Source organism: Staurois parvus, unplaced genomic scaffold (assembly GCF_062004578.1).
Source record: "Staurois parvus isolate SC_StPar_1 unplaced genomic scaffold, SC_StPar_1.0 ptg000377l, whole genome shotgun sequence".
Lineage (NCBI taxonomy): Eukaryota > Metazoa > Chordata > Amphibia > Anura > Ranidae > Staurois > Staurois parvus.
In genome coordinates, this window is record NW_028318173.1 from 1,860,576 (window position 1) to 1,872,500 (window position 11,925).

The 11,925-nt window shown below is 46.3% G+C and overlaps 1 protein-coding gene across 1 annotated transcript in view; it reads right to left on the reverse strand.

Moving 5' to 3' along the window:
* PAPPA (pappalysin 1) overlaps window positions 1–11,068 on the reverse strand; it is a 396,585-nt gene extending 385,517 nt beyond the window's left edge. Inside the window, exon 1 of the mRNA XM_089685526.1 lies at window positions 10,385–11,068. Within this exon, the coding sequence (XP_089541652.1) occupies window positions 10,385–10,760 (376 nt within the window). The 5' untranslated portion in view covers window positions 10,761–11,068. The remainder of the gene's footprint in view (window positions 1–10,384) is intronic.
* Window positions 11,069–11,925: the final 857 nt, after the last annotated feature.

An 11,925-nucleotide genomic window follows, 5' to 3' on the forward strand; every position in this document is an offset into this window, starting at 1 on the left:
TCCAAGTCTCTTCTGATATGTTTTATCTCTCAGATACTGCTTCATTTTTGTTCCCTTGCTCTATCTTATAAATATTTTTTTTGCAAATAAGGTATTCAGAACTGGACATTGTATTATGAATGGTTTGAGGTCATGCCCCCCCTGTTCTTGACCTTTAATTCCTACTGAAAATACTGCCCTTCCAATCCTTATTCACATCCGTATTTAAAGGTATCATTTATGCCCCCCTTTCCCTTCCATCCACCATGCTCTATCCCAAGTCCAAGTTGCCTCGTTCTTTCTTATAAATATCTTTTTGTAAACAAGGCATTCAGAACTGGACATGGTATTCTGAATGGTTTGAGGTCATGCTCCCCTCTGTTCTTGACCTTTAATTCCTACTGAAAATACTGCCCTTCCAATCCTTATTCACACCCATTTTTAAAGGTTTCAGTCATGCCCCCCTATCCTTTCCATCCACCATGCTCTATCCTAGGTTCAAGTTGCCTCATTCTTTCTTATAAATATCTTTTTGTAAACAAGGTCTTCAGAACTGGACATGGTATGCAGAATGGTTTGAGGTCATGCCCCCCCTGTTCTTGACCTTTAATTCCTACTGAAAATACTTCCCTTCCGATCCTTATTCAGACCCGTATTTAAAGGTTTCATTTATGCCCCCTTTCCCTTCCATCCACCATGCTCTATCCCAAGTCCAAGTTGCCTCGTTCTTTCTTATAAATATCTTTTTGTAAACAAGGCCTTCAGAACTGGACATGGTATTCTGAATGGTTTGAGGTCATGCTCCCCCCTGTTCTTGACCTTTAATTCCTACTGAAAATACTGCCCTTCCGAGCCTTAATCACACCCATATTTAAAGGTTTCAATCATGCCCCCCTTTACCTTCCATCCACCATGCTTTATCCCAAGTCCAAGTTGCCTAGTTCTTTCTTATAAATATCTTTTTGTAAACAAGGTCTTCAGAACTGGACATGGCATTCTGAATGGTTGGAGGTCATGCCCCCCTGTTCTTGACCTTAGCTTCCTATCGATAACATTGCCCTCCTGAGCCTTATTCAAACCCGTATTCAAGGGTTTCAATCATGTCTCCCCTTTTCCTTTCTGTCCTCCACGCTCTTCTCCAAGTCCAAGCTGTCTAGTTCTTCCTTATAAATATCATTTTGTAAATGAGGTCTCCAGAACTGGACACCATATTCTAAACAGTAGGAGGTCATGCCCCCCTGTTCTTGACCTTAGCTTCCTATCGAAAACATTGCCCTCCTGAGCTTTATTTAAACCCGTATTCAAGGGTTTCAATCATGTCTCCGCTTTTCCTTTCTGTCCTCCATGGTCTTCTCCAAGTCCAAGCCGTCTAGTTCTTTCTTATAAATATCATTTTGTAAATGAGGTCTCCAGAACTGGACACCATATTCTAAACAGTAGGAGGTCATGCCCCCCTGTTCTTGACCTTAGCTTCCTACTAAAAACATTGCCCTCCTGAGCCTTATTCACACCCGTATTCAAGGGTTTCAATCATGCCATCCCTTTCTCTTCCATCCTTCACGTTCTTCTCCAAGTCCAAGCTACCTCGTTCTTTCTTACAAATCTCATTTTGCAAATGTGATCTACAAAAACTAAACACGGTATACTAAACTAGTCCCAACTAAAGCTCGATATAGTGGAGTCATTATGCAACGGTGAAAAATGCAAACAACTAATCCTCATAAGAGAAAAGCACATGCTGAGATCTTGCTGGAAGGTCCAGGATATCCCTCATAACACCTCTGGAGCTGTATTTTCTAAGCCTGTACCCCCCCCCCCCCTTAGAAATACTGTGTTGGATAGTGTACACACAACGCCTGTATGTTTACATTGTAAATAAAATAACAGCCCATGTGGAGGCTCTGCACATTCTTTTACTTTCACATGAAATGCCGCACACATCAAAGATTCGGCAGGCTTGTTTTCCTTTTTTTTTTTTTCCTTTCCTAATTGCTTGCATAACAGATCTCCTTTCATCAGGACGCTGAACTACTGTCCAGGGCACTGCCTGGAAGCTCTGGATAGTGGAGAAGCTTCGCTGCTCGTGGAAGTGCATCACCGTGACGCAGGCTGCGTGAAAGCGAGTTACTACAGAATCTCTATTTACAATCAGCACACTTTTATTGGCAGGAGAGCTTTACGGCTCAATCCACCTGCATTTCCTGAAGGCAGCCAAGAAAAACAATGCACAAGAGTACATTACCACACTGGCTTGGGAGATTGTAAGCGAGTAAGAGCCATTGCAAAAGTTCAGCATTCCAGACATTCCCCTAAATTAGTGCAAAAGTCCTCTCGGATTTCTAGCGCTTCTAGTACGGTTGTCAATGCTCTTGTGTCTCCTGCATCCCCTTCGTTGTATCCATGACCCATCGGAGGGCTAGCTTTGCCATGGATCTGCCTGTCAGCACGCAACTCAGCAACTGCATCGGACTTTCAGCAGGAGCTTCTCAAAGACTTGGCCCCCTTTCTTCAGCGTGTTTGAGTGGGCAGCCAAGGGGCCCCCATTGGGCGATGGGCCATCCTTTCTCTGCAAGCATGCCAAGCCAATCTGGCCCCCAGTGGGCGATGGGCCATATTTTCTCTGCAAGCATGTCAAGCCAATCACTACAGATGCATGCCAAGGACTAGAGCTCCACGAGCAACTGTTGATTGCCCAACCAATTGTTTTTCATTTCAGGCAATCAATCCTGCAGAGTTCCCAACCCGATCGCTAAAATATCACCCAAGCTGCTAAGGATTTTTCAATGTTTTTTAAATCGGTAACTTTCGTTAAAATAAGACCCAGTGGTCCCTCCATGGAAGTCCATATTCAGGGATTTCCTGTTACAGGGTGACAACTGTCTGTTTCTGTCTCAATTGCATTCCTCGGTTGTCACCATGTTACCTGCACTTCAAGTGTTGACTATTTCTAGTGTGGACTATAAGTGGTCATACTGATGCACATTGGGCCATAGTCACCATCCAAGTGGTGACTGTCACCAGGACCGAAAGGGAGGGAATATCCTACATTCTGACAAAAAGAGAGAAATCTTTCAATGGAGGAGACCTGTTCCTAGTGACAACTAAGAGAGTATTTTCCTTACATTGGAAGTATCTTCTCTCACTTCCTGTTGAGTCTAGGAGACAGGAAGCCACAGGAAATATTTAAATGGGGGACATATATTCCTGGGGAGAATTAAGAGAGCACTTTTCTTACTTTGGAGATATGTTATCTCATTTCTTGTTGAATCTAGAGGACAGAGAGCCAAGGGAAATCTTTAAATGGGGACACCTGCTCCTGTTGATAACTAAGAGAGTATTTTTCATACACTGGAGGAATTTTCTCTCAGTTCCTGTTGAGGAAGTGAAGGGAAATTTTTCAATGGTGACACCTGTTCTTGGTGACAATTAAAAGAGTATTTTCCTTACATTACAGGAATTTTCTCTCCCTTCCCATTGAGTCTAGAGGACAGGAAGTGAATGGAAATCTTTCAATGGGGACATCTGCTCCTGGTGATAACTAAGAGAGTATTTTCCTTACATTGGAGGAATTTTCTCTCGGTTCCTGCTAAGTCTAGAGGACAGGAAGTGAATGCAAATCTTTCAATGGGGACACCTGCTCCTGGTGATAACTGATAATATTTTCCATACATTGGAGGAATTTTCTCTCAGTTCCTGTTGAGTCTAGAGGACAGGAAGTGAGGGGAAATTTTTCAATGGTGACACCTGTTCTTGGTGACAATTAAAAGAGTATTTTCCTTACATTACAGGAATTTTCTCTCCCTTCCCGTTGAGTCTAGAGGACAGGAAGTGAATGGAAATCTTTCAATGGGGACATCTGCTCCTGGTGATAACTAAGAGAGCATTGTCCTTACATTGGAGGAATTTTCTCTTTGTTTACTGCTAAGTCTAGAGGACAGGAAGTGAATGGAAATCTTTCAATGGGGACACCTGCTCCTGGTGATAACTGATAATATTTTCCTTACATTGGAGGAATTTTCTCTCAGTTCCTGTTGAGTCTAGAGGACAGGAAGTGAAGGGAAATTTTTCATTGGGGACATCTGTTCTTGGTGACAATTAAGAGTATTTTCCTTACATTACAGGAATTTTGAGTCTAGATCACAGGAAGCCAAGGGAAATCTCCCCAATGGGACACAGACAGCAAAAAAAAATTTAAAAAATAGTTTTTAACCCTTTCCTGCGCTATTCAAAAATAATTTCATAACGTTTCAGATATGTTAAGGTGGGTTTCACACCTAAGAGTTGCACTAATTGCCTTACCAATAAAACGCACCTTTTACCCTGCACTACCGCCAACGCACTTCATTTAGAATGGCAACCCAAACACACAAATACAGGAGCTGGCAATGGCCCCACGCTATAGCACCCCACAAAGCACATGCCACGCACTGCAATAATGGCACAAGTATGTCTGCATCCTCAACTGGGGAGCTTCGGCAGCCCATCCATAATAAAAAAACAGAGGCGTCACAACTGAGGTCATATATAGTACATTCACATCAGTCCCTGCCCTCCGGGAGTTTACAATAAAAGGTCCCTGTCTCACTTACTAAGGCCAATTTAGACAGGTGCCGGTTATCCTACTGGCATGTGTTTGGAGTGTGGGAGAACATACAAGCTCCATGCAGCTAGGGTCTAGTTTTAATTAAAGACCCTAGTGCTGCAAGGCAGGAGTGCTGACCACAGTGCCACTGTACGGTTTGTATAGAATTTCACTATTTATATTTCATTTTTGCCTGGAATTGGGCTTTAACTGTGGGAGAATACCAACGCAAGCGCAGGGAGAACATGAAAACGTCTTGCAGGTAGGGTATAGTTAGAATGGTTCTGCAAGGCAGGAGTGCCAACCTCTAAGCCACTGCACTACCCATGAATAGAATTTGTAATATTGAATTTTCATTTTTGCCTAGAGTTACATTTTAACCCGGTAATTGCGTTAACTTGACTCGAAGAGCGTGAAGGGGCTCACCAATTGAAAGATTAGGGTTGATCCAAAGTTGCCCGTGTAGCTCTGCCCAAATGTACCACCTACCCATTTTTTGGTTTCATCTTGCTAATCAAAAAGTAGTAGTTGCTGATGGGTTGCCTCCAAGTCAGAGGGGACTAACTTCTTTCCTCCCTTCCTCCAACAGCTCATGAGCTCACCCAAATGCGATCTAAACCCAAAGTTACCCAAAACATGTCACCTACCCATTTTTTTTATCCCGCTAATCAAAAAGTAGTAGTTTATCACTGGTAGCTTCCCAGTCCAAGGCAACTAACCTACAACCTATGCCATAACTGCCAGTGGCATCTGTCCTCCTTCCCCCAACAGGAGCTCCAGAATTGACACAAGTGTGTCCTAAATCCAAAGTTAACTCTTCCTAACTATGCCAACCACCCAAACAGTAGTAGTAGTAGAATAGTAGCCCCCCCCCCCCCCCCCCCCCAGCTAGAGGTGACTAATCTGCCATCACTGCCAGGGACATCAGTCTTCCTTACCCCAACAGGAGCTCCAAAATTGACCCAAATGCATCCTAAGTCCAAAGTTAGCTCTTCCTAAAATGCCAACCATCCAAAAAATTTGTAGTAGTAGAACAGTAGCCCCCCAGTCAGAGGTGACTAACCTGCCATCACTACCAGGGGCATCTGTCCTGCCTCTAGCAACAGGAGCTTGTGAATTGGCCCAAATACATTTCAAATCCAAAGCCACCCAAACATGCCACCTATCCATTTTTTTTTCATCCAGCTAACCAAAAAGTAGTAGTTGTTGAATGGTAGCCTCCCAATCCAAGGTGACTAACCTGTGATCACTTCTGGGGACATCTGTCTTCCTTCCCCCAAAAGGGGCTTGTAAATTGACCCAAATGCATTTTAAATCTAAAGTTGCCCCAACTATGCCTCCAACCCATTTTTTTTTAGCCTGCTAACCAAAAAGTTGAAGGTGCTGACGGTTAGCCACCCAACCAATGATGACTAACTTGCAATCACTGGAGATTTGTCCTTCCTCCCAAAACAGAGGCTTGCAAGTTGTCCCGAATGTGTTCCAAGTCCAAAGTCATCTAAACATGCCACACACCACTTTTTATCCTTCTAACCAAAAAAGTAGTAGTTGCTGACTGGTAGCCTCCCAGTCCAAGGTGACTAACGCACAATCACTAATGGGGTCATCTGTCCTCTTTCTCCTAACAGGGGCTCACAAGTTTACAATGCATCCTAAATCCTAAATTGCCCATGTAGTTCTGCCCAAACATGCCAACCACCCACCCACCAAAAATTGTAGTAGTTGCAGTAGTAGTAGAATGGTAGCCTCCCAGTCTGGAGAGACTGACCTGCAATCACTAATGGGAACATCTGTCCTCTTTTCCCTAACAGGACCTTACAAGTTGACCCCAACGCTCTGCCCAAACATGCCAACCACCCAAAAAAGTAGTAGTAGAATGGTAGCCTCCCAGCCAGAGACATCTAACCTGAGATCACTCCCAGGGACAATTGTCCTCTTTACCCCAACAGAGGCTCAAAAAATTAAGTGTGTGCTAAATTCAAATTTGCCCTTGTAGCTATGCCTAAACATGTCAACTACCCAAAAAAGTAGTAGCAGTAAAATGGTAGACTCCCAGCCAGAGGTGGCTAATCTGTGCTCACCAATGGGGACACATGTCCTCTTTCTCCTAACAGGACTCACAAGTTGACCCAAATGCATCCTTAACCCAAAGTCATGTATGTAGCTTTGCAAAAACATGCCACCTACCCCTTTTTTCATTCAGCTAATCAAAAAAGTAGTAGTAGACTGGTAGCCTCCCAGCCAGAGGGGGCTAACCTAAGATCACTATCGGTGGCTCACAAATTGACCCTAAATGTGTCCTAAATCTAAAGTCACCCATGTTGATCTGCCCAAACATTCTACCCAACATTCCAAAAAAGTAGCAGTATTAGTAGTAGTAGAATGGTAGCCTCCCATGGTGAGGTGACTAACCTGCGATCAGTAATGGGGGCAGCTGTCCTATTTCCCATAATGAGTTCAAAAGTTGACCCAATTGCTTCCTAAATTCAAAGTCACCCCTGTAGCTCTGCCAAAATATGCCAAATGCCCAACAAAAAAAGTAGTAGTAGAATGGTAGCCTCCCAGTCGGAGGAGACTAACCTGCGATCACTGCAAGGGACATGAGTTCTCCTCCCAACAAGAGCTTCAGAATTTACCCATGTATGTCCTAAATTCAAAGTTGCCCTGGTAACTATGCTTAAACATATTAACCACCCAAAAAAGTAGTAGCAGTAAAATGGTAGCCTCCCAGCCAGAGGTGACTAACCTGCAATCATTGCCGGAGGCATCTGTCCTGCTTCTCCCAACAAGAGCTCCAGAATTTACCCAGGTGTGTCCTAAATCCAAAGTTTCCCCAGTATCTCTGCACCAAACCTGCCAACCACCCAAAAGCAGTAGTAGTAGAATGGTAGCTTCCCAGTCCGAGGCAACTAACCTGCAATGATTAATGGGGACATATGTCCTCCTTCCTTCAACAGAGGCTCATGAGTTCACCCAAATACATCCTAAATCCAAACTCAACCATGTAGTTCTACCCAAACATGCCAACCACCCACGCACCAAACAAAAAGTAGGAATAGTAGTAGAACGGTAGTTTCCCAGCCAGAGGTGACTAACCTGCTGTCCCTGCCTTGGGTCATCTCTCCTCCTTCCTTCAACAGAGGCTCACAAACCAACCCAAATGCATCCTAAATCCAAAATCAACAATGTAGCTATGTCCAAACATGCCATCCACGCACCAAAAAAAATTAGTAGAATAGTAGCCACCCAGCCAGAGGAGACTAAACCGCCATCACTGCCAGGGGCATCTGTCCTCCTTCCTCCAACAGGAGCTCCAGAATTGGCCCAAGTGTGTCCTAAATCCAATGTTAGCTCTTCCCAAATATGCCAATCACCCAAAAAAAGTAGCAATAGAATTGTAGCCTCCCAGCCAGAGGTGACTTACCTACAATGACTGCTGGGAACATCTGTCCTACTTCCTTCAACAGAGGCTCACAAGTTTACCCAAATGCATCCTAAATCCAAAATCAATCATGTAGCTATGTCCAAACATGCCAACCACCCACCCACCAAAAAAAGTAGTAGTAGAATAGTAGCTTCTCAGCCAGAGGTGACTAACCTGCCACGACTGCCAGGGGCATCTGACCTCCCTCCCCCAACAAGAGCTCCAGAATTGACCCAAATGCATCCTAAGTCCAAAGTTAGCTCTTCATAAAATGCCAGCCAACCAAAAATTTTGTAGTAGTAAAATAGTAGCCCCCCAGCCAGAGGTGACTAACCTGCCATCACTGCCTGGGGCATCTATCCTCCTTCCCCCAACAGGAGCTCCAGAATTGACACAATGGTGTCCTAAATCCAAAGTTAACTCTTCCTAACCATGCCAACCACCCAAAAAGTAGTAGTAGTAGAATAGTAGCCCCCCCTTTAGCCAGAGGTAACTAACCTGCCATCACTACCAGGGGCATCTGTCCTCCTACCCTCAACAGGAGCACCAGAACTGACCCAACGTTAGCTCTTTCTAAACATGCCAACCATCCAAAAAAGTAGTAGTAGTAGAATAGTAGCCCCACAGCAAGAGGTAACTAACCTGCCATCACTGCCAGGGGCATCTATCCTCCTTCCCCCAACAGGAGCTCCAGAATTGACCCAAGTGTGTCCTAAATCCAGAGGTAACTCTTCCTAACCATGCCAACCACCCAAAAAGTAGTAGTAGTAGTAGTAGAATAGTAGCTCCCCAGCCAGAGGTAACTAACCTGCCATCACTGCCAGGGGCATCTGTCCTCCTTCCCCCAACAGGAGCTCAAGAACTGACCCAACATTAGCTCTTCCTAAACATGCCAACCATTCAGAAAAGTAGTAGTAGTAGTAAAATAATAGCCCCCCCAGCAAGAGGTGACTAACCTGCCATCACTGCCAGGGGCATCTATCCTCCTTTCCCCAACAGGAGCTCAAGAACTGACCCAACATTAGCTCTTTCTAAACATGCTAACCATCCAAAAAAGTAGTAGTAGTAGAATAGTAGCCCCCCCCAGCAAGAGGTGACTAACCTGCCATCACTGCCAGGGGTATCTGTCCTCCTTCCCCCAACAGGAGCTCCAGAATTGACCCAAGTGTGTCCTAAATCCAGAGGTAACTCTTCCTAACCATGCCAACCACCCAAAAAGTAGTAGAAGTAGTAGTAGAATAGTAGCCCCCCAGCCAGAGGTAACTAACCTGCCATCACTGCCAGGGGCATCTGTCCTCCTTCCCCCAACAGGAGCTCAAGAACTGACCCAACATTAGCTCTTCCTAAACATGCCAACCATTCAGAAAAGTAGTAGTAGTAGTAGTAGAATAGTAGCCCCCCCCCCCCCCCAGCAAGAGGTGACTAACCTGCCATCACTGCCAGGGGCATCTATCCTCCTTCCCCCAACAGGAGCTCCAGAATTGACCCAAGTGTGTCCTAAATCCAGAGTCAACTCTTCCTAACCATGCCAACCACCCAAAAAGTAGTAGTAGTAGAATAGTAGCCCCCCAGCCAGAGATAACTAACCTGCCATCACTGCCAGTGGCATCTGTTCTCCTTCCCCCAACAGGAGCTCAAGAACTGACCCAACATTAGCTCTTCCTAAACATGCCAACCATTCAGAAAAGTAGTAGTAGTAGTAGTAGAATAGTAGCCCCCCAGCCAGAGGTAACTAGCCTGCCATCACTACCAGGGGCATCTATCCTCCTTCCCCAAACAGGAGCTCCAGAATTGACCCAAGTGTGTCCTAAATCCAGAGTTAACTCTTCCTAACCATGCCAACCACCCAAAAAGTAGTAGTGGTAGAACAGTAGCCCCCCAGTCAGAAGTGCCTAACCTGCCATCACTACCAGGGGCATCTGTCCTCCTTCCCCAAACTGGAGCTCCAGAATTGACCCAATTGTGTCCTAAATCCAGACGTAACTCTTCCTAACCATGCCAACCACCCAAAAAGTAGTAGTAGTAGTAGTAGAATAGTAGCCCCCCCAGTCAGAAGTGCCTAACCTGCCATCACTGCCAGGGGCATCTGTCCTCCTTCCCCCAACAGAGGCTCAAGACTTGACCCAATGTTAGCTCTTCACAAACATGCCAAGCACCCAAAACAAATAAATAAATAAAAGTAGTGGTAGAATGGTAGCCTCCCAGCCAGAGGTGACTAACCTCCCATCACTTCCAGGGGCATCTGACCTCCTTCCTCCAACAGGAGCTCCAAAATTGACACAAGTGTGTCCTAAATCCAAAGTTAGCTCTTCCCAAACATGCCAATCATCCCCCTCCCCCCCCCCCAAAAAAAAAAAAGTAGTAGTAGAGTGGTAGCCTCCCAGCCAGAAGCGACTTACCTGCAACGACTGCCGGGGACATCTGTCCTCCTTCGGCTCTCAGCCAAACTTCTAAGGTGAAGGTGTCCCTGGGCAGCTCGGTGCCGGTGGCATTGAGCCTCAGCTGGTCCCCCCGTCCGGTGAAATAGAGGGCAGCCCCCGGGGCTTGTGGGCTAGCCTCCCGCTGGTGGCTCCTCAGGTGTCCGCCGGCGGAGCGGCGCCCCCGGGCTAGGCTGGTGGCGCAGGAGCCCTCCTGGGCACTGCGGAGGCTGCGACTCTTCCGCACCGTCCTCCGGGCTCGCTGGAGGCTCTCGTCCATGCCGCACTTGGTGGCACCGCCGGCCACGGCTGCGGAGAGGAGCCCGACAGCAGGCAGCAGCCAACGCCACAGCAGCATCTCCGGCAGCGGTCCCCCCCCTGCTGCCCTGGAGCTTCTCCCGATCGGCCAGCTTTAGGCTCTCCTTCCTTTTTTTTTTTTTGGATGGGGTGGGGGGGGGGGGGGGGGGGGCACTTGACCTTTTTTTTTCTTTCTTTCTTTTTTTTCTTTTTTGATCAGTTGGGTCTCTTCATCCAATATTTGGACCAATTTCCCTTTTTTTGCCCCTTTCTTTCTTTTTTTTTTTTTTAGGTAAATACAACAGAAACTTATCCACTCCAAGCCAATCTCACCATTTAAAGGATCATGTCCACCGACCCCCCACCCAACCCCCCCACCCTGGCCCCCCCACCTTTTTTTTTTTTTCTTCTCTTAAAGGATGCTCAAGCTGAACATTTTTTTTTAGCCTTCTTTATAACAGAAGCTTGAAGCCCACACTGTCCCCTTAGCCCCCTCCTCTCTCCTCCCTTTACAAAATGAAAAGAGAAGCCCCCCTCCTAGGATGAGTAAACACGAATATGCTAATGGACTCCAGGGCAGCTCCACCTTCCCATTCCACCCCCCCCCCCCCCACACTTTTTTTTTTTTACTGAATGATTCCAATTAAACTGCTTGATCAATCAAGGATCCAAGGGTGGGGGGTGCGCAGGAGGAGGAATGCCTTCCTTGGCTTTGGGCAAGTCACTTCTATCCAGCTACTTTGTTACACATGCCACCCATTCAGGTGAAGGAAAGGGGGTTCCCCTGTGCCCTTTTTCTTTGTAGTCCCCCCCCCCCACACTTTTCCATCACTTGCCAGGTCTTCTGCTTTTCTCACCCTTCCACCTCCCTGGTGCAGAGGAACAGCTCCTACTCCAAAGATCCTGCTCTTCATGCCCTTCTCCAGCTATTCAGATCCAGTTTTTGGAAAGTTCTGAGCTTTTTGCCTTATTATTCTTCTGACGTTTCCAGGTCCTGCAAAGTTCCCCCCACCACCACCACCCTATCACAACCCCACCACCACCACCCCTCTTTTTTCTAGGTTTCTGGGGAGTAGCTGATCCAGAATCTGAGCTTTTCCAGGTCCTCTAAAGTTCCCCCCACCACCAGCACCCTACCACAACCCCACCACCGCCCCTGTTTTTCTAGGTTTCTGGGGAGTAGCTAATCCAGAATCTGAGCTTTTCCAGGTCCCGTAAAGTTCCCC